Source organism: Pongo pygmaeus, chromosome 8 (genome assembly GCF_028885625.2).
Source record: "Pongo pygmaeus isolate AG05252 chromosome 8, NHGRI_mPonPyg2-v2.0_pri, whole genome shotgun sequence".
In the NCBI taxonomy this organism is placed as follows: domain Eukaryota; kingdom Metazoa; phylum Chordata; class Mammalia; order Primates; family Hominidae; genus Pongo; species Pongo pygmaeus.
The window spans coordinates 13,758,758-13,782,722 of record NC_072381.2 but is presented as its reverse complement, the minus strand read 5'-3'; the positions used below and the strand labels follow the sequence as shown (position 1 = coordinate 13,782,722).

General features: G+C 40.1%; 1 protein-coding gene across 1 annotated transcript in view; it reads right to left on the bottom strand.

The window, feature by feature from the left end:
* Window positions 1-3,294: 3,294 nt before the first annotated feature.
* The window catches only part of PRPF18 (pre-mRNA processing factor 18), a 44,399-nt gene continuing 23,728 nt past the window's right edge, over window positions 3,295-23,965 (bottom strand). Inside the window, exons 6-10 of the mRNA XM_054503196.2 lie at window positions 22,935-23,003; window positions 20,555-20,695; window positions 20,351-20,422; window positions 17,874-18,029; window positions 3,295-3,759 (exon numbers count right to left, since the gene is read on the bottom strand). Of these exons, the coding sequence (XP_054359171.1) occupies window positions 3,679-3,759; window positions 17,874-18,029; window positions 20,351-20,422; window positions 20,555-20,695; window positions 22,935-23,003 (519 nt within the window). The 3' untranslated portion in view covers window positions 3,295-3,678. The remainder of the gene's footprint in view (window positions 3,760-17,873; window positions 18,030-20,350; window positions 20,423-20,554; window positions 20,696-22,934; window positions 23,004-23,965) is intronic.

Below are 23,965 nucleotides of genomic sequence, written 5' to 3'. Positions count from 1 at the left end.
TGATTTTAAGGTTACTGTTAACCATTAAAGGACCAGCGTGTGGTTATAGTTCAGCCAATGGAACTGCAGAGTCTGTGATGAAAACCAGTTGCCATAACAGTGTTCCCATAGCAACCCTCTGGGGACTGGCGCTGGCTCTTGCGCTCTGGACAGCTGGAAGCTCTTACATCAATATACCGTGAGAAAGTGCTTTTCGGCTCAAGACTCCCAATATGACACCATACCATAGATTGCTATGGGATAAACTTATTCTTTAGGGGCTTCATGGGAGTATACCGGGGGAAGGAGGAGGCACAATCCATTAAGTTGTGTTCTACCAGATATGCAGACAAAGGAAAGAGGCCGAGCTCAGCCTAATGCTCCCTTTCATTGAAACTGCCCCACTTCGTTCGTTCTACCATCCTTCTGTGTGAAGCATTAACTTCATGGGATGGGGCAGGGTTCGGGGGGTACAAAGGTGAGCACATGTGGCTGAAAAGCAGCCAATGATATGAATCCCCAAACTCAAATCTATCAAAGATTTGGAAACACTGGTGTTTTCCAACCTGCTTTCTTTCCGGATACATTATTACTTTCTTTCCAACAAAAAGATGGTTGCATTTCCAAGTTATTTACTGAGATCAAACCCTAGAGTGCTCTGAAGTGCTGGAGTAGGTCAGGAAATCACCAGAAGGTAGAGCTTAGCATTAAAAGTCATACTGCTATCAAGCCTGTTTCCTAGTCCTCTGAGTTCTCACTGAGCGCTCTGGGCCCACAGCAGATCACTAAGTTCCATTCTTAGCAACAGCTGCCTGCCTAGCTCTGGTCTCTCAGGACCGCTCCCTTCCTCCTACGAGATCCGGACTGTCCTCTGTCTCTTTCCATGTGTCAATTATCTTTGGCCTCAGCTTTACTTTCCTAATTGTCCCCCAAAGACTGAAATCACAGCCACAACCTCCAGATTGCTGCAGGCTCTATGCTGCAACACTGAAAAATACTGCTCTGTCTTTGCAGTTGGCAATGACACTCCTAGGTAATGCACTATTTACTTCTGAAGGGAACTCAGTGTTTTATGAAATTTGAATTCAGAGACACAACTCTTAATGGATAGGAGTCTGGGGAGGAAGAATGGGAGGAATTTATCTAAGGACTGTGATTGATTTTAAATGGTATGTCTTCACTGTTTTACAAACAACTACAAACAGAAATATGTATCTGCTGAGCCAAATTTTCACGATTTGGAAATTGGGGAAGGGCACTTTTCTACATATCCTCATGTTATTTGCAGTCATTTGAAGATCTTTAATTTCAGGGAAATGGAAAACTTCTCTGAGGGGATCTACATCTTTGAATGTGCTTCCCTCCATGGCAGCCCAAAATGGTCACAGCCCTGTGGAACAGGTTCCTTTTTTCTCTAAACCGTCTACCACACTGACCAATTTAGGAGGTACTGGTGTCACATGACAGTTTCTTTATATTGGACATTAACTAACTGCAAAACAGAAGACAACAAGAAATTAATGAACTACTCTACTGTGTGAGTGAATACAGATGGTGAATACAGAAAAAGTAACTCGGGGAGTACTCATTCAACAATATTTATAAATAGGTCCTATATAAAAAATCTAGATTGCTGTCATATCTTACGAAAGTCTGTCTCTCACTTGCGCTGGTAAGTTACACTAAGCTCTAACTGATTTTTTTTTGTGGGGGGGAGGAGACAGAGTCTCATTCTGTTGCCCAGGCTGGAGTGCAGTGGCATGATCTCGGCTCACTGCAAGCTCTGCCTGCCGGGTTCACGCCATTCTCCTGCCTCAGCCTCCTGAGTAGCTGGGACTACAGGCACCTGCCACCATGCCCGGCTAATTTTTTGTATTTTTAGTAGAGACAGGGTTTCACCGCGTTAGCCAGAATGGTCTCTATCTCCTGACCTCGTGATCTGCCCGCCTCGGCCTCCCAAAGTGCTGGGATTACAGGCGTGAGCCACCGCGCCTGGCCCCCTCGAACTGATTTAATAACAAGAAAAGGTTTCCAAATGAGGGAGTGGGAGGCAGGGAACCCCAATTCAATTCCAGACAGTGGACCTCAGCCACCACCATGCACATAACCATCAGAAACGATCCTGTCTAGGCACAGCAGAAGAGCACAAGTGGCCAAAACTGGCTTTTGAACCTTCCCTAGAGGGACCAGAATAGACCACTGTGAATCTACACCCCCCTACTTGGTGGCATCTAGCTTCCACCACATCCCCGGCCCTTCTCAATGCAGAACTGGCTGAAAGCAGGAACAGCCGCAGGGTTCAGATATAGTAAATGCTTAAGCAACGTTTCCATGATTACTGCTGTTGCTGCTAACACCATCATTATTACTGTTATTGTTTTGTGAGGACACACTGCCCCTAAACACAGGGCTCCCGAAAGGGACTCTGGCTTCCCTCTAATGACAACAGTGACACAACTAATATTTATGAGCTCTTATTATTTGCCAGTGTGCTCAGCATTCTGCCTGAACACAAAAGTGATGCTACGAAGCATGGACTATTATTACCAACTACCACTTAAGACAACGAAGCTGAGGCTTAGAAAGATCCAGTTGCTTGCTAAAGTCATACAGCGAGCAGGTGCCGAGCTGAGATGTGAAGCTGGAAGTTCTGCCTTTGGAGTCCCCGCTCTTACCGCTATCCAGCGCCACCACTCCACCTGCTCCGGGAGCATCCGCTCACACATGCTGCCACGTGAAGAGAGGCCTCTCAGGTTCTAAAGCACAGTAACAGGTCACAGTGATATCTGAGTATGACATTGTGCAACATTAGAACGAGCCCTCACTGTGGAAAACCAAGGCCAGGACAGACTCTTGGGTGGGGACATCAGTACCAGCACCTTCCTCCTCTGTTGGCGGGTGTGGCTGGGAACACAGTCTGCCCAGGTCTACCAGCATCATCACAATTTCCCCACTCTTCCTGGCATCACAAACCACTGTCCCACCTTAACCTTGATGCACTGGGGTTATTCTGTTTTGAACTTAGTTTGCTATGATGTGCCATCTCTGTTTCTTCAAACTTCTATTTCCTGTTAATTGTATCTGTCCTGAGAGATGACAAATACTAAAATTTACACTTCTTGGAAGATAAAAGCAAGCTTTGAAATACAAGAAAAATAACATTTGAGTTATACCAGTAATAATATTTACATTCAAATTCTATTGCAAGACAGCAAAAGTTCAGCAACGTTTAAGGACTATAAAGTTTCATTCAATGGTCCCATGTTTTTGAAATATATAAAAATATTTTATATAAATATTACATAAAAGACAATAGGCAAATTATAATATTTTACTGAAATAATTAAGTCCATCCTCAAATGTTTCTTTTTAATCATCTAACCACAACTTTCGGGTCAACTGAAAAAAAGGTCATTTTAAATCCCCTTCTGTTGTCTACGGATTTAAATTGTGAGGAAAAATCTTTAAAACTTAATTTTGGACTAATTAAAATGAAAGCAAGAAAGAAAAATCAGCTTGCAGTCAGATATGAAATGAAGGCCAACACAGTTCTTAAAACCAATCAAGAGTTACATCAGGTAGAACTCAAGAGATTGGAAACTCCAGTTTTCTTCTTTCCTCATTCCTGTTGGTAATTCCAGAAGTCCACAGCCTGCTTCCATAAGTTTCTTATTGTTATTAACACACCATACACAGATCTCACAGTGCATTGTACTCCACACATTTGGATGGGTCTGTAGGAAAGTGTTTCTGGCAAATGGTCATTAACCTCTTCAATCCCTAAGAAAATAAGGAAAACAAAGGTTGGTTATGACATGGTTAAATTATTCTTAACTGCCTTCCTCTGAACTCGTATCAGTTTGTCAATGTCCCCATAAAATGCAGCAGACCCAAACAAATTCACTCAGATGTATGCCTAGAGAAATTTTTCCTGTGCACCTGCAGATCCACACAAGAATGTTCATCACAGAACTGTTCACAATAACAAAACCAAAAAACTGGAAACAACCCAAATTTCCATCCATAGGAGGACATATGAAAAAAACTTTAGCGTGCTCATAAATGGGATATCTTACAGCAGTAAAAATGAATTAACTCTAGCTACATGTAACAATTCGGCCCGTCTCAACCAGGTTCCAATAGAGAATTAAGCTCTAACTGCCCAGCCTAAGGCATCCATTGTATGTAATGAGATAACTTCTCCCTTATGCATCTAAAATTTAGGAGACTATTTATGTATCACGTTTGGAGGACTGAGAAAATACACTCAAATTATTTTCTGTGTTCTGTGGTCAAGATGAGGGGCTCTGGTTGGGAAAGGCTGATGTACATGAATCTTAAAAGCAATGTCAAAAGTAAAAAGCAAGTAGCATGAAGTGTTACTACCTTCAGTGACACCCTTTTCATAAAATTCAAAAACAAGTAAAAAACGTATTGCTTAGAAATGCACACATAACATGGTAGAATTGTTTTTCAAAAAGAAAGGAAATGACAAACTTAAGTGCAAGGTAATGGTTACTTCTGGAGTATGGAAGGAAAATATCGTTTCAATGGTTTTCAGAATGTTCTAGTTCTTAAACTGGTAGTAAGGGTTTTAGACATTCATTTTATTACTTACTTTAAAACTTGTGTTTTACATGTATTCTTTTGTATGTACCAAATATTACACAATAAAACCACTTTAATATGTCAGTAAAAACTGAGTACAACATTCTAAGTGTGACCTGGCCATTCTTGCAGAATTCACTAGCAGCAGTGACTGCACTACTTTTGTTCTGTATCTTAGCAACTGTAACCAAGACCCTTGGCTGTTTTTAGACAACTACAATACACACACCTAATTCCCACTGATCTCACAAAATTCAAGTGCCTTTTGTCTCTACAGCAGTTTGACCAGTTCTCCAGTGTGTAACTTTACAGTCAGATTTTTTAAGCTGATGAAAACAACTATCACTATTCAATTTCATCCTGTCTCTTTCAACTCATGCTTCAGTCTGTGATCTTTTAGAATCCTTGGTCGACATTTAGCTTTAGTTATTCTTCTTAGCTTTCTCATCCACCACTCAGTAAACACGTCCTCTAAGTCATTACCCAAATACTCAATACCCTGCGCAAACAGGCCAGGGCAAGGGCAGAGACCTGAGACACACCACGATCGAGCTCTCTCCAAAACGATCTTGGGAAGAGTCTGTAACGAGCAATGAATCCTATTCACTGTGCAATTCATTAACACACACATTTCCTTGTTTACAAGGAAAGACTTTGCCAAAGGTCCTATTGAAATCTATGTAACTTAACACTTGTTAAGCTCAATAAAATCACCAAAACAAACAAACAACACAAAAATCCCTGCAAAATCTCGTTGGTCCCATAGTAAGCAGACAACACAAATATTAATCACAGTCAGTATCCATGGGTTATGTGTCCATGGATTCAACCAACCCTAGCTAAAAAATATTCGGAAAAAAACAGCAACAAAAAAAGAATAAAAAATAATACAAATAAATATCATATAATAACTATTTAAATAGCATTTACATTGTGTTGGGTATTGTAAGTAATCTAGAGATGATTTATACAGGAGGATGTGCATAGATTATATGCAAATACTATGTCATTTTCTATCAGGGACTTGAGCATCCAGATTTTGGTATCTGCAGCGTCCTGGAACCAATCCCTGAGGATGTTAAGGGACAACTGACATACTTCTATGAATGGAGCCATAATCTAACAGATTCCACATCAGAGAAACAGGACTGTGAAGTATTTAAAGTCCTTGGTGGATTCAAGGATTGCCCATATTATGAGATTTAGGAATTAGGGGTGTGGAGGGAGGTTATCTTTCAACTGATTCACAAGAAGGGCTTTTGCACACGTAATTCACTTGGCTCCTTTTTGTTGTTGTTGTTCCCTGTGTAATCAGGTATTTGCTTCGGGATAAAGACCATTCCATCACATAGTCCAGCTTCTCCTGCTGCGAATTCTAATCATGTGTATGCAGAACTTTGATAGGTAGCCATGGAAATATAGGTGATAGCACTAATTTGGCATCTTAAGGTTCCTGAAGGAATAGGTGAGAAGAGGGGCAAAGTCAGGCAAGAGAACACCCTGATGAAATACAAACAGCTTCACTCAGCAGCAGAGCATGGCAAGAATTGTTATGAGCAAGTGGAAGGCAAACTGATGGTTTGCCTTGGAGGTGGTTTTCCCCATGTAAGAAGAATTGGAATCTTAGGTGTGTGCTCCTTACAGAAGATGTGTGTGATGCCTATTTATACTCACTAAGCAGATTCTATGATTTAAAAACATATACTAGTGTTCTTCCTGAAATCTTAGCTGCCAAGGGTTGTGAAACTCAATCGTTTTAGTCATAAGTAGTTACCACAGAGCAGTATGATAAATTTTTGTAAAAAGGTTTGAGAGTGCATGGCAGAGATAGGTGTGTAATCTCAGGACAGCATATGGTTATTTTCCAGATGGAAACAAATCTTTTCAATTAGACCCCTCAGGATTTCAGTTTCAAACTGCTTATGGATGCTTAAGCCAGTAAAACAATGAGCTGCTTAGCTTAGCTTATGGCAAATGGCTTAAAAACTTGTGGTATTTTTAATTGCCTTTTTATTTATATAAAGGCAATACCCTTATCTAACAAATGTTTATTCAGTACCAACTGTACGTACTGTTCTAGGCTCTGGAAATACAGTAGCGAAGAAGCCAGAAAAAATCCCACCCTCCTGAGATTGAATTGTGATAAGGGAAGACAGGCAAGAAACAAAATAAATTCATAAAAAAAAAAAGTTCAACGATGCTAATTGCTTTGGAGAAAATAAAGCAGACAAGTGGGGTATGTGGACATGTGGGGCAACCTGAAGGACTCTGGCTTGGACTCTGTGAACCAGGAAGCCCCTGCAGGGCTCTGAACAACAGAGCAACGCAATCTGACTGTATGTGAACTGGATCAGTCTGGGGAATGCTGCTAAGAAACTGGAGAGGAGCAATAAGAGAAGCTCAGGGACCAGAGAGAAGACAATGGAATAATCCAGATGAGAGGTGGTGGCTGGACCCAGTGGCAGCAAGGAAGGTGGTGAGAAGGGATCGGGCTCCAGACATACTTTGAATATAGAACCATCAAGCTTTGACATGGATAGGATATGGGTTGTGACAGGAAGAAAAAAGCCAAGGATAATTCCGGGATTTGTGTGTACATTGTTTGAGGGGGGAAAAAAAAATCACACAATTCTTGTATCAAATAATAGCAGTCCTCTACCTCACTCTTTCCAAATCCTAATTCCAGCTCTCCGGAGGCAACCCTTTTCAAATGTTTTAAGTGTTTCCTCTGGCATTTATTGCCACATTTCTAAATACTATACTAACAGTGCTTGGTTTTTCTACCAGATACTAGTGATATCTCCTGACTTCCTACTATGAAGCAGAGGATATCTCACTCTTACACCACTGTCCACTGGCCCCACATATGCACGCACACACCTAAAAAGCACTTTCTCCCCCATCCTCCCCAAACCATATTTTTAGTGAAATCAATATTCAGCGTTTTCCTTATAAAGGCTACACAAATATCGTTGAAAGCAAACCCACATTAACATATTATGATGATGACCTCTCATAAGTTTTTTTCCTCTTTTTGTTTTTCTAATCCATTCTCCAACATGAGACTACCCTCACCTGCCCAAACATCACTCAGGATTTGATCAGACACGCCAGGGAATATAAGCTCTTCCATTTCTTCCTGGAGTCCTTCATCCATCTACTCTAACCTGGACCCACTTGTACTGCTACCATCCTGGAGCCTGACATCCCTGGAGCATGACGTCCCTGCAGCTCTAGCCTGGGGATTCCTCTCGCCTTGCTCTGTGCTGGATCTCAGCTCTTGGATCTTGTTTGGGTGGAGGACATCCTCAGGTAGAGTCAAGACTGCCCACATTCCAATCCCACTTCTACCACTGACTAGCCATGTGACCTTGAGAACTCACTTCTCTATGCCTCTTCCCCACTTACAAAACAGGGAAAAGTGAGTGTCCATCTCATATTGTGGCTGTAAACTACTGAAGGGAAGCACAGTGAGCACTACGTAAGTGTGAGCTATGACGATAATGACTACAGAGAATGTGTGCATGGGAGATGTCATTAGCCTATATTTACCCTTCACTTGATAGTTCAGAAAGGAAGAGAATTCTGAGTTGGACATTATTTCCCTAGCTATTGCAAAGGTACTGCTCTACTGTCTTCTACCTTCTAGTGCTATTAGTGAGAAGTATGACAGTATTTTGATTCCTGCACATTTGTAAGTGACCTTTTCTCTGAAGTCTTTGAAATCTTCTCTTTAGCCTTGGCCTTCCAACACTGCATTCTTTTGTGCCTTGATGTGAACTCTTCCTATTCATTTGCTCTGTGTTAAGTGAATTCTTTTCATTCTACAAACTCATGTCCTTCAGGTCTGGGACGTTTTCTTGCATTAATTCTTTATTTCCTATCTTCCCTTTTCTGTTGTAATGGCTATAAACATTATAGATTGACTCTCATTTTCTTACCTTTCCTGCTTTTCATATTTCAACTTTATCTTCTAACCCACTAATGTAATTATTAAATTTTTGCTGATTTAAATTTTTGCTAATTTTTAAGAGTTCATTTTGATTCTCAAACTTTTTTGTAGCCTAATGTTCTTATTTCATGGCTACAATGTTACCTAAGAATTTTTTTGTTTGTTTTGTTTTCAGACCGGTCTCACTCTGTCACCCAGGCTAGAGTGCAGTGGCACGATCCTAGCTCACTGCAGCCTCAAACTCCTGGGCTCCAGCAATCCTCCTACCTCAGCCTCCTGAATAGGCATGCACCACCACGTCCAGCTAAATTTTTTATTTTTTGTAGAGAAGGGATCTATTTTGCCCAGGCTGGTCTAGAACTCCTGGTCTCAAGCACCCCTCCCACCTCAGCCTCCTAAAGTGGTGGGATTACAGACATAAGCCACCACGCTTGGCCTCTAAGGATATTAATTATCATTCTCATTGGAATTTTTTTCTGTTCTCTATACTATAATTCTGTTTCTCTGAAGGTCTTTTTTTCTGTGTGTGTGTTTTGGTCTCTGTTTTCATGTTGGAGACTTTCTCCAAATGTCTGATGAATCTTAGGTGAACATTCCTGCTGATGAGTAACGCAGTACAGAGCTGAATGGAAAAACTCCCTGAATGGGTGGGACTTGCCCATAGGACAGCATTTTCAGATGACAGGGCAGCAAGCTGGTTTTTTCACTGAAGGAACACTTAAGTGTTAGTAACTCAGACGCTTTCTCTTGGGTCAGTTTCACAGAGCAGAATCCTCCAACTTACTAACTGAGGGGTGAAAGCCTGGCTGCCAGCATCAGAGGAATCCAGGAACTAAAGGTCTCATTTGTCAATATTGTATATTCCACTTAATTTTCCTGTTTTCAGTATGATATCTTACCCTTCCTGAGCAGCACATATCCATCCAAAAGCAACCCAATTTTCTGCTAGAGTGGGAGGAGGGCGGGGAGCCCCACTTGGGCAGGCAACCTCTGGACTACTTATCCTAATTCTCAACCACTCCTTCTTTTCAGCCTTCTCCCACGGCCTGGCCTTTGAGAAGTACCTAATATCCCCCATGTCCCCAGGTTTTCTAGTTTCTACAGTGGGAACTGATTGGTTCCGTAATGACTGCCTCCCATACAATATTTAGCTATATTCATTTTTCAAATATCAATGTGTTTATAGGAAAATGTTCTGCATTTAAAAGTCTAATTGGTGAGGCCAGGTGCGGTGGCTCACGCCTGTAATCCCAGCACTCTGGGAGGCCAAGGCAGGCAGATCACCTGAGGTCAGGAGTTCGAGACCAGCCTGGCCAACATGGCATACCCTGTCACTACGAAAATACAAAAAAATTAGCCAGGCATGGTGGCACACACCCAGCTACTCAGGAGGCTGAGGCATGATAAGTGTTTGAATCTTGGGGGGTGGAAGTTGCAGTGAGCCAAGATCGTGCCACTGCATTCCAGCCTGGGCAACGGAATGAGACCCTGTCTGAAATAAATAAATAAATGTCTAATTGGTGAACTGTACACATAAAAATGATTAAGATGGTAAATTTTATGTTATGTATGTCACAAATGTTAAGTCTAAATGGAAGTAATACAGAATGTTCCAGATATGATATACAAATATCAGATACAGATATAATTTGGTGTATCATAGCATGATATAGGATATATCCTGGATAATGAAAGTTCTTTATATCCAGAGAAATCAATAAACCATTAAAACAACCAACCTGCATCCGCTAAAAAGATTAGCAATTTTTTTATTATTGCAGAAAACAAAAACTATTTAAACCAAACCAAACCAAACTACAATCACAATTCTTTACCTTGATTTGTCTCTTTAATATGTCATTAGAACTTGAGGAAGATATTTTGTTTATAAGTAATCTTTATATTTAAGTATAAAGACATTTTGTTAAATCAATTATTTCTGTACCTTTTGCTAGTCTACACTATGAGACAAAGCCTTAAAGAGGAAAGCACAGATCCATTTAGTGGTACATCCTAAGAACACGAAGAATAAAAAAACAAGATGAGTGACATTCTCCACCCAGCTATTTAAAATTCTGTCATAAACTGCAAAAGTTCTAATATAGTAATGCATTAATATGCAACACTTAAGTTAACGAATCCTAACTTCATACTATAGGAATGCTCATTTGACCTGAAATGTGATGTTCAAAAAATGTGTACTTAGTAAGTACATTTCTATCATTTCAACTAACATTTGTAGTCATGCATTAAAAGGCCAATACTTCAAACACTGTCTATGGGAACTTTTTTCTTTTTTCTGAGACGGAGTCTCACACTGTCACCCAGGCTGGAGTGCAGTGGCGCAATCTCGGCTCACTGCAACCTCCGCCTCCAGGGTTCATGCCATTCTCCTGCCTCAGCCTCCCGAGTAGCTGGGACTACAGCACCTGCCACCACGCCCAGCTAATTTTTTGTATTTTTTTTAGTAGAGACGGGGTTTCACCATGTTAGCCAGATGGTCTCGATCTCCTGACCTCGTGATCTGCCCGCCTCGGCCTCCCAAAGTGCTGGGATTACAGGCGTGAGCCACCGTGCCCGGCCTGTGGGAACTCTTTTCACACAAATATATTGTTAAAATTGAATTCATCCAAACAACCCATTCTAGACTTTTAAATTACTGATCTGGGTTCAGCCACTTGGGATGACAGCAGATATGGGCAACTGCATGCTGGTTCTAATACGAAGCCCACTGTAAGTATTAAACATACAAAAACTTCAGTATCTGGAGGACTTATCAAAAAACTAAAGAAAACAGATAGCTCCGGACTAACTCAAACTGCCTGCATAGTTTATGGTAAGAAACAGACTCTGCTGCTCTTTTTACTTCTCTGTATTTTTGTTTTCTATACGAGAACAAGTTTCCAGTGCAAGGGTTTATTTCACAGAAAGTTACACCAAATTACAAACAACAACTCAAAAATTAAGTAAAAATGTACTCCAAATGACTAATTTGAGGGAAGATTTCATTTATGTGAGTACCAGGCTTTCACAATAGAGACTGGTCTGGCTTTTTTTCCAACCATGTGGTTGAGAAATGTAAGACGTAATACCCTACAGTAAAATGCCTCTTCACCATCAACTAAGCTACCAGCTAGAAAGCAGCATGGCCCAGTTTAGATCAGCATTCCCCCAAATCTGTTTCCAAAACACGCTAATGTTCTATGACATTAAAAGGTATTACCATGTAAAACATAAATACTAGCAGTATTTTTCTCTAAAAATGTACTCTTTTAATATGCCAGGAAGATTAAGGGGGTAGACAGCTGTCATCATGCAACAACTTGCCTTTAGAAAACAGCTTACCATAGCCCAGAATGCCAGGCTGTGGCATGAAGCCACTCAACCCACAAGTGTGTGACGTACATTAGAGCACTGAGGCATGGGCGCATTTACCAACAGCTATGATACTGTGTGTGCAACATACAGATCAAGCTGTGATCACTTACTGCAGTCATGAATGTTTCTGTTATACCAGTTTTGGTAATACGTGAACACATTAATAACTCACAAATGTTCCATGGACAGATAAATTTGGCAAATGCTAGTATAGACGAAATATGCCAAAACCTGAAACATGGATTGAAATAATTGACATAAAATATTGGGATGATGTCTTCACTAGGAAACTTATAAACAAGCTTACTGAAAACAACTTGCCAGAGAATAATATTATAGGATATTTACCTTTTGTAATAGCAAAAGCTTAACGGAAATTATTAGAAGATTATTATTCCTTAATCTTCTAACCTCCAAAGGAATCTGTAACACAGTGCATAGATCAATTCATCTATACATATTGAGGAGGATGCCAGCAGTCGAACTGGATAATGTGATGGTAGTAGTTTCAACGATGTTACAAAGGAGGGGGCTGGACTTAGGACCAACAAGACACAGTAGAGCATCCTAGCGCTGGCAATCCTGGGAAGCTGTGTCTAGCCCGAATTCTGAAGGCAAAGGAGGAAAGTGGCCACTGGAACCTAGGGAGGGTAGCTGTATGGAGACAGTCACCCGAGAGAAGCGACAGCCTCGGGCAGAGGGATGCAGTCACCTAGGGGCCCCTCCAGGGAGCAAGTCAGGAAAATCAATACCCTAAACTCATTCTTCTCCAACCCACAAAACGCTTTCCAGTCCCTCTCATCGCCTGCTCCAGTCAGAAGCCACAGGGCAAGGGTGCCTATCAGTGTCACTGGTAAAGTCACATTTGGAGGGAATACAGTGAGGAAGGATAAGAGTAGCTCTGGTAGGGCAACAGCCCTTTGACATGCATTTCACATCATCTTTTTCTCCTGTCTACCTTCCTTCCCTTATTTTTGACCAATAAAGAATGCCCAAGATGTGAACTTTTTCAAGAGCTATCTGAGGATGACTGAATTATAAAGTTTCTAAATAATCCAGAGCTTCCTATAATCTATGTAAAAGAAGCTTTACCTAAAGTCTGGGCCAGTGGTTACATCTCTACTTGGAAGAATGAACAAAGACCTTAAAGCTACTACCACCAATTTCTACCTAACCCTGGACATGAAGCAAGCTAGTAAGCTATAGAACTTTCCTTTCATCTGCTCGGAGAGAACCCTCCTTGTGGTATATTTAATTTTTGTGAGAAACAGAACACTTCAAATAACTTTCATTGTTTAAGTTCTACGGAGGTTTGCATAAAACCAAAAGATGAAATCTATGTTCCAGTGAAACAGCCCCTTGAATTATTTTCTATCATATTTCATAAAACATATTTTTCGCCAGTATTTCTAAATAAAAAAAAATTATCTCACACATTATAAGTTTCCATTTACATGATGCTCAAGAACAGGCAAAACTAACCAATAATGGTACACATTAGAATAATGGTTACTTCTGATAGGAGGAGGAGGATTCAGGCTGGGAACAGGCATGAAGGAACCTGCTGGAAGTGTTCTAACTCCAGATCTTGTTTTATAGCTTGATATACATGACATGTATCAAGAATCATTGGGCTATACCATTAAGGTAGCAGACTTCAAGCACTACAATGTTTGTTGAGGCATTTTATACTGCAATTTAAAAAGAAATAATTATTAAATGATCTGCATAATTACCTCCTCAGCCAATATCTTAGTGTAAAAAAGGTTTTGGGTTTGTTCATACATTTACTATGGGGCAGCAAACTGTGGTTCTCAGCCCACTTGCCTCTTTTCTACATGGTTTTACTGGAACACAGCCACTGGCTGCTTTTGTGCCTTAGCTGCATAGGTGAGTAGCTAGAGATGGCAAGAAGTACAAAGCCCAAGATATTTACTATCTGATCCTTTAAGAAAAATGTTGCCAACCCTTAAACTTCACATAATAAATTGTCTTTTTTTTAGGAGAATTCAAATTAATCTCATCCAGATACCAAAGTAACAAGAGGAACATTCTTTAGAAAGCTTAGTAAATTACTCAGTAAACTATAACTAAGAATTTTACAAAACTCTAACATAGGGTGGCCACATTCTTCTGCTTGAGTTAAACTGTGGGTTTAAGTCACAGATCACAAACTGGCATTCTGTTTAGCCTTACACAATGTTAATTTTTTTATTTGATGCCAACATTTAAAAATAGGAGAATACTTTTTTTTCAAAAACCAAGATTTTCCTTCTCATTAAAAAAATAAATGGAAGATCCAGCAACATTGGAACCACATTCCTACAAGGTAACAATGAGCTCAAGTGAATTCATCAACAGAGAGGCCAAGCATCACTGACACTTAGTATCGCTTCTGCATTGTTCATTTCTCTTACAGCACAGGTGAGAGGAAAATGAAATGCAGCTTCTAGTTGCACCTACATAAGGAGTAGGAAAGTGGCAGACAGACAGAGGCCAGAGGTTTAACGCTCAGCTCACTCGTTATCTTAGTGACTCTTGGGCGCGTGAGTTAAAACTTGAGGTTTAAGCAATGGCCTCTAGGGAAAATGGCAGAAAAGAATGAGAGGAATCTGGTCAGAAGGGCCAAAAAGGGCAATGTTTTATGCCTCCAGACATCAAGAAGTGGGTGTCTTCCCCCATCTCCCACCTTGGGACAATTCTGCCTATTAAAAAGCTTCTATTTTTTGTAACTTCTTGTGAGTCTATAATTATTTCAAAATAAAAACGTTTTCTGAAAAAGCTTTGTCTTACACTGACTAAAAATCTGTCCAATTGTATAAAACAAGTTTAATCCTCTTCCATCAAAAAGTCCTGCCATTTTCTATAGCAGGAAGTCCCCAGTCCCTGGGCCATAGGCCAGCACTAGTCCATGGCCGGTCAGGAAATGGGCCACACAGCAGAGGTGAGCAGAGGGCAAGAGAATTAGCACCTGAGCTCTGCCTCCTGTCAGATCCGTGTGGCATTAGATTCTCACAGGAGCGCAAACCCTATTGTGAACAGCACATGTGAGGGATCGAGGTTGCATGCTCCTTACTAACACCTGATGATCTGAGGTGGAACAGTTTCATCCTGAAACCATCCCTCTGACCTCCCCGATCTGTGGAAAAATTGTCTTCCATGAAACCAGTTCCTGGTGCCAAAGACATCAGGGACCGCTGATCTAGAACTCTTGCCCAGATTCTCACCAAGAGTCTCCTTTCTGGAGGACTAGAAAAAGAGCAATTATTATCACCTCTCCTGCTCTATCATGAATTCATTCAATTAGCAAATATTTATTAAGCACCCATCATGAGTCAGATATTGTTCTAGATTCTAGGGGTACAACACTGAACTATGTTCTTGCCCTGGAGAACCTACACTAAGTTATTAGGTGGCCATATCATACTACCAATTTTATTACACTAAATTTGGTCCACTAAATTCTTTTTTTTTTTTTTTGACAGGGTCTTGCTCTGTCTGAAGTGCAGTGATGCAATCACAAATCACTGCAACCTTGAACTCCCAGGCTAAAGAGATCCTCCTGCCTCAACCTCTCGAGTAACTAGGACTACAGGCACACACAACCATGCCTGGCTAGTTTTTATTTTTTGTAGAAATGGGGTCTCGCTATGTTTCCCAGGCCAGTCTTAAACTCCTGGCCTCAGGCAATCTTCCCGCCACAGCCTCTCGAAGTGTTGGGATTACAGGTGTAAGCCACCATGCTCAGCCTCTAATTCTTTTTTATATCCACTGCCCAAACTATAAGCTTAAGCAAATGGGTATATGGATCCAATTTTCTTGTGGTAATCCTTCCTTCCTAAATATTGTATTTTTAGACTCTGCCCTTCTCTCTAGTCTGTCAAGAACTTCTAGAATAGCAGTTTCTTTTTTACCTTAACATACACTCCATCCCTTCTAGTTTCTTGCTGTCTGCAAACCTGATAAACCCATCCTTTGGTATAGTCATCCAAGTCAGTCATTAAAAGGTTTCTCTTAAGATGGAATATACTGCTGGTGAAGATTCTATGAATATTGTTGAGATGACAACAAAGGATTTAGAATATTACATACATTTAGTTGATAAGGCACTGGCAGGATTTGAGAGAACTGACTCCAATTTTGAAAGAAGTTTTGCAGTGATTAAAATGCTATCAAACAACATCACATGCTACAGAGAAATCTTTTGTAAAAGAAAGAGTCAATTGATGCAGCAAACTTTATTGCTGTCTTTTTTTCAGAAATTGCCAAAGCCACTCCAGTGTTCAGCAACCACAATCCTGATCAGTCAGCAGCCATCAACATCAAGGCAAGACCCTCTACCGACACAAAGAGTATGACTGGATAATTGTTATCATTTTTTTAGCAATAAAGTATTTTTTATTAAAAAAAAAAAAAAGGTTCAACAGGACAGCACTGAGGTCCCTAAGACCCCTGACATACATCTCTAGCATCTACCCTAGGAGACATGAGTCCATTATTTAATGCTCCATGGCTTCCCTCTCTCAGTTAGCTATGAGTCCAGCCTGATTTGCCCTATCCACAAGAATACCACCGGGTCTACATCAAACACCTAGCTAAATTTCAGATACAGTATGCTCACCAATTTTCTCTAATCACCTAGTGGGCAAAAGAAGAATTTTTTTTAATGGGAAGAGAACAGTTAAAAAGGAAGAACAATGGAGTAAGGACAGGTCATTACATAGCTTCCAAAATAAACCAGAATTCTTGAATAAATGCTAGGTATACTTAAAAAAAAAAATCACTCCTCAGGGAGGTGAAAATCACATCACTGTTTATAAGAAATGTTGTCTTTCAGACAATTGATTTAATCATATGAACTTTTATACACTATACCTTTGGTCACAGTATAGATGAACACAATTAGCAAATTTAATCTTTGGAACCTGTTTTCTATTGTTAAAGCTAAGCAACTTTTTTTTTTTTTTTCAGCTAAAAGCTTCTGCCTTTAATACACTCACTGGTGGTTATTAAAAAGTGGAAATGTGTTTGAATTTCCAGAAGTATATTTGAACTCTGTAAAGTATACAGTTCACATGAGGGAGTCCAATTGAAATCACATTTTAAAAAGCTATTACATGTGACTAAGGTATAAAGCATGACACAAATTAACATTCAGCACTTGGAAGTGAAATAAAAACAAAAAGATAATTCATGAATATGGTAATGACTGTTCTCTGGCACAAAATCTGAAAGCACTTCATGCATTTTAAGTGAACTTCAAATTTTAAGTAAACTTCCGGAGTATCACTGTCAAGTTTTAGAACTATCATCCAGCAAGTCATTTTACAGACACAATCTGGGATTTATGACAATTTGGCAAACACTACATTATAGTTGATTTTCTTCCCACTAAGGAGAAGAGTTTAGCCCAACAACAGTACAAACAAGTTTATGTGAAGCATGTATAACTTGAAGAAAACAAACCATCAGCACTTTAGACCTATTCACATGACTAAAGAAGTGTTGTTATATGCTACCTACATTAAAGCCAAGTCTTTACTCTCCATACATTTTGAACCCAGTAGATGTTAGATTTACCTTGAAAGTAACAAAGCAGGATTTATTGTAAAATAAGTTTGTTGCTCTTCACTAAACTCCCACATTTCTCTGATGAGCTCAACTTTTACTTGCTAATACATGTCTTAAAAAAAAAAAAGCAAACTGCAATCATTTTATTTCAGCGCTAAGGTAATTAAAGCACAATACTTCACCCTGTCTTCCAACATATATGAAAGTTGAAAGGTTTTTATTCAGTGAAGGTGGCTTCAGTGTCACTGCTTATCAAGAGGGGACTTCCACCCTATCACTCTATGTTCTATTTGCTGTTATTCTCTGCCTGCTTTCCAGACTTAGAGTTTTCGGAATTGGAGAATATTCACTCCCAGGGCAATTGCCGGCCCTCCAAACTGCTTACCTGAATATATTTCCGCTGAGTTTCGTCATTTAAAACGTGTGCAACATGCTTGGAAAAAATCTTTTCTCTGCCAGTTCGGGCATGGATACCAACCATAGTGACACCGATGGGCCAAGGCGCATTTCCAATGGCCATCTGAAGGTAAGCATCATTTGCCTGAAAGGAAAGTGTAAGAAGAAATCAGAAAGGCGAAAATGTTGTACTGGCTCAAATTCTTATTGAAAGTATTTCACAGCCCTTTATGATGTCATTTGCATCCACCTTTTAGGCATATCAAAAGTATTACCATTACTGTTATTCAAACAAAACACATTAAAATACAGGGTAACAGACTGCCCTGCCCAGGACCACCAATGTCCATGGAAAAACAGACACCAAAGCTAGGTTGTGAGTAAAAAAAAGGCAAACATTCCTCTGCAGCCTTTGTGTGCTGGAAATTAATACGTTGCAGATCTGGAATTACCAAGTAGGCACTTCAATGCACTGATGAAAATTCTAGTTTTGGTCTCCTTTAGACCCAGTCTTCTCCACAGGGGGTCATGCAGAAGACAGGGGCTAAGTAGTTTTTCATCGTCCAGCCCTAAACAATATCCACTCCCTACACAGCATCGTGGCTCTCTGAAGGCAGTGGGGGCTCAATATGTGCAAACGACCACACAGGGTCTTTAACAGATGTGTAAACAGAGAGGAAACACTGGCCCTCCAGTGGAATAGCTGAAGGATGAGATCGCTTCACTTTGCCCCCCACCCAGCCTCCTACCTGCCAAGAACCTTTAAAGAAAAGCCACAGAAAATGAAGACAGAAACCAATGAAGACAAATGGCTTTTTTTCCTAACCAAGCCTGGCTAGCTGTGAGGAAGAACAAGAAAAACATAAAGCAAATAAATTCTAAAAGACCTCAAGGGTTAAGAGAAGCTTATAAAGCCAGGCCTCAAGGAGATTTTAATTTAAAAAAATCAGACACCTATGAGATTGATAGGGAGAGTCAATTTTTTTTAAATCAGATACTACAGATACGGTAGCTGGAAGATCATTTTCTACTCTAAAGATAAATTTGAACTTGCTCTGCTCAACGGATTTTATAAAGCTTAATTTAAAAAGGGCATATGTACATTTTTATCACTAATTTTCATGTATATAAATTTTAACATTGGATCTTAACTGATAAAAATTCCAATATTTAGTTTCCCCCAAATTCCAAAGAAACTGTCTAAACAGGTTATTAAAGCTTCTTGGTTCTTTCTGTAGTTTATACAAAATAAGCTTGCACTTGCACTTAGTTCTGATACGTGATCACAAGAAAAAGCAGTAAGAGGAAAGGCATCCATTCTAGCAGGGAGTGATGTGCATTCTTCCTGCAGTGATGGCGGCCTTATCCATCCATGCCAACGCAACCATCCTGAGTAAGAATCATGCAACTGACAGAAACTAAGAAGCACATTTATAACTGTAAGGCAAAAAATATTTTCTTTGAGAAAACTGGCTGGCTCTTAAAAGGAGTAAAATCACTGCAGGAACCTCTTTAGCCTAAGGCTCTAATCAAGTAAACCATCGAGTCACTCAGGAATGCCAGCAGTCCCTTGTTACGTCAGTATGCAGATACAGCACTGGATAAGCAATGTCATTCCGAGTTCCCTACCACTCTGGCACTGGCACTGGGGATGCTGCACTGAAATGCTCTACTCCTAGTGTCTTGGGAGGCACGGCCACAAGAAGCCTCCCTCAAACTCTGTCCTTTCTTCATTGCCACTACTGGTGCATTGGGCCCTTCCCTTCTTGTTCCCCTGTACCAACTGACAGTCCTCCTCTCACCCCATTCTAAACTCTACCTCAGGGAGCCCTGGACACCAGCACCCTTTCCCTCACCGCCACCTCCCAGAGCCCATTCAGGAGTATAGACATTGGGGCGAGGGAGGAGAGACTTCCCCTGCACGGGTCTGCAGCACTGAAATGGGAGAGATGAGTCCTGGAAGCCTTGCTTGAACCATTTCCCCATAGAAACAATTACAAAGAGTGGTTAAATTCCACTGTACCATCAGTGCAACAGTTCAGCTATATTACAGATTAAAGGGGCTTTTATAACCATCCTGGGAAACTCATCTATACAACGTTGTTTTTATGGGAAAATTTGTTCCAAGACATAATCAGCCATTTACAAAACTTTGAAATTCAATCCCATTCATAAAATGAACACTGCCTATATACAGTTCATGCTCCGAAGAACCTTTAGGCCTATTTTAAAAATGACCAAGAGCATACAGATGAGGTCTGTATTTTCTTAGTCAGTTTTGTTATTCAATACCTAACAGTAAAGCTGGCAAATACAATAGAAAATAAAACGCTTTTTACTACTAACTCATCTCACATTTATTCTTAAATCTACTATGTAAAATCCTCCTATCCCAAATGAACATTATATTATGTACATAACCTAGATATACTCTTAACAATTTCAAAGAACAGCATAGGAATGTACCTTCACGTATTCTCTCTGCAACATGAATTTAATAATATCCGTTATTGATTCTTTAATATCAGCAGGAAGATTCTGAAAAAAATAATAAGAAATTTTGGAAGCTACTATGTATAGATGTATAGTGAAAAAACAGACTGCATTTATTCTAAATTTATACTGTATTTTTAAAGTCAGTTAAAAAAAGTATTTTCCAAGAAACCTCACCCTTTTCCGTAGCTTTCTGAAAAGTGGTCTGAGGTAGGACTCGGTCTGTTTCTGGGTCGCACTGTTCAGTTTACCCTGCACACTGCGTTTCACATAATCTTCTCTGGCATTCAATTCTTTAGCCCAAACGCCAAGAAGAAACTGTTGAAAGGATGGGTAAATTTAGACTACAACGCCACCCAGTGGTTCAGTACATCTAAATGCTCTCTAGCACACAAAAACAGAATACAATCATCCTTAAAGTAAATGTCTTGATTAAAACGCCACCAAATAATATAGAATAAGCTAGTTCTGCTTATTGGTCATGATAATGCTTTGAAGTAGTACCTTTGGCAAGTCACCAACTTCCCTAGTCTACATCTATTCCTAGCTCAAGATAATTTGCTTCCCTCAAAAAACAACTATCAAGTTTCATAGTTAACTATTTGACAGGAAATAAACTTGTATTTGTATTATATACATAAAATTCAACAAGTTACAAGTTACAAGAAAACTGGACTTTCTACATATGCTGTAGAGACCACGATTAAGTTTAAAAACCACGAAAGCACCTGACTAAAGGAGAGGAAGGAGAAAGAGAAACAGAAATAAAGAAGCCAAGACCCAGCATTCCCACCCCACCCCTCACTAGAAAACTACCTCAGTGCCCCTTGGGTTTAACTGTATAAAGGGCACCCTTTCTGGAAGTAGGAAACAGAGAAGGCCGAGGAGGATGTTTTCCTCTAGGGGCATCATCTATGCATATCCTAAAAAAGAAGAGGCCATCACTCAAAGAGGAAATTCTAGTTCATACTAGTTCCTACGCCCTAACTACCTCCATGCTGTATCCTCAATATATTCAGAATCTTGATGACTAATATGTTGTATCTAAACTGTACACACAAGAAAAAGCATTCCTTGCATGTAAATCTCTTGATCTGAACACACTTTGTGAATAAACAATAAAATATCTTGGATTTGTTCATACTCTATCTAGACCACCAAAGAGAGAAATGTTGAGAAGATGGTTGGAATCAGCAAGTCAGCAAAAATAGGCAGCTATCTGTAGAAATGAAGAACTGAGCACTCTCTGAAAGGTTACAAAAACACTAAAAAATTAGCTGGGCATGGTGGTACATGCCCTACTACTCGGGAGGTTGATGAGCCCAGGATTTCAAGGTTACAGGAGCTATGATGACACCACTGCACTCCAGCCTGGACAACAGAGAAAGACACTTTTGCTAAAAAAAAAAAAAAAAAAAAAAAAAAGGCTGGAACCCTCTTCTTCCTTGGGTTGTCTAGAAATTCAGCTGGACACTGTGGCTCATGCCTATAATCCCAGGATTTTGGGAGGCCAAGGCAGGTGGATCACTTGTGGTCAGGAATTCAAGACCAGCCTGGCCAACAGAGTGAAACCCTGTCTCTACTTTAAAAAAAAAAAAAAAAAAAAATTACAAAAACTAGTCGGGTGTGGTTGCGTGCTACTCGGGAGACTGAGGCAGGAGAATCGCTTGACTCCAGGAAGCAGTGGTTGCAGCGAGCCGACATTGTGCCACTGCATTCCAGCCTGGGCGACAGAGCAAGACTCTGCCTCAGGAAAAAAATAAGAAACTCTACCAACTTCTTACTAATTCCGCTGTTGTGATTCTTTTCTATGTGTTTCCATTAATGAGCCAGCTTTAAAAAATATGCCGCAAGAAAAGGAGACCAGGCGCAGTGGCTCATGCCTGTAATCCCAGCACTTTGGGAGGCTGACATGGGTGGATCACCTGAGGTCCAAGAGTCCTAGACCAGCCTGGCCAACATGATGAAACCCGATCTCTACTAAAAATACAAAAATTAGCCAAGCATGGTGGTGGGTGCCTGTAATTCCAGCTACTGAGGAGGCTGAGGCAGGAGAATCACTTGAACCCGGGAGGTGGAGATTGCAGTGAGCTGAGATTACACCATTGCGCCCCAGCTTGAGAGACAAGAGCAAGACTCTGTTTCCAAAAAAAAAAAAGCCACAAGAAAAGTAAATATGCATTTTCTCTCACTAACTGCTATATCAAGTGCATAGCGATATCATAAACATCATGTATGTGCGAGAAATGTGTATTGAGGTTTTCCCGTTCCAGCCTTTTTTTTTTTTTATACTTTAAGTTTTAGGGTACATGTGCACAACGTGCAGGTTTGTTACATATGAATACACGTGCCATGTTGGTGTGCTGCACCCATTAACTTGTCATTTAGCATTAGGTATATCTCCTGTTTTCCCTCCCCTCTTCCCCCCACCCCACAGCAGTCCCCAGTGTGTGATGTTCCCCTTCCTGTTCCAGCCTTTAACCCTTGGTAATCCAAAAATATAAGAATAGTTCATAAGGATCCAAGGCATCCTCCTCCCCTAGCCGAAGACACGCACCTTCAGGAATTTGGTGATGATGTCCATGTCTTTATGATCATCGCCTTTCCCTAAGGACTCTCCCAGTGCCTGAAGAAAAAGAAACAATGCTTCTGTTCATTAATACAGAGCAACAACTAAACATATATATTACCAACACCAGTCTAGACATGGCTGTTGGTCACATAGGCAGTTCAATTTTTACTTAAAAACATGATGGAATTTCTAGATAAGAAACCAAAAACAAAAAACATGGACTTGCCACTTAAATTTGGAGAGCATGTTATCTTTTATGAAAAGTCAAGAGGGGGTAATGAATATGAGATTTCTTTTTGGGGGAACAAAAATGTTCTAAAATTAGATTGTGATGATGGTTGCACCACCACGTGAATATACTAAAAACCACTGATTTGTATATGTTAAATCAGTCAACTGTATGGTATGTCAATATCTCAATAAAGCTGTTTTTTAAAAATAAATAAATAAATACACCAATAGGATAAAAAAAAAGCCCACAACTGGTTGCCCATACCAATTATTTTAGTAAAATGTAGGGACCATCGACAGGTACTGGAGGAGGCAGGGGATTAAAATGACATCTTCTTCAACTATGATCTCATTCAGAGGGACAGCTACACATGCAAGAGCCAGGAATTAAAGGAAACAGAAAAATAAGTTTATGTTTCCTTAAGCATTAAGAACTTTAAGCCATATTTATTTTACATGCTACTTACATGATACAAAATTGCTTTTTAATTAAGATTATACACTAACACTCGACACGCAGCACTATGGCAAAAATCAGACAGCAAGATATTGCCAAGTGTTGGCAGGGCTGGAAAGACAGGAGACCCTCACACTGCTGGGTGCAGACTAGGACAGCCATTCCAGAGAGTAACTTGGCAGTACTTAGACAAGTTAAATACACATATATAAATCCCACAATCCCACTTTGTTAGGCCATCGTGGTTATGCACAAGACTGTTCATCAGGAAGCTGTCTGTGGTAGGAGGGAGCTGGGAACAATCTAGCTGTCCATCATTACTGGAGAA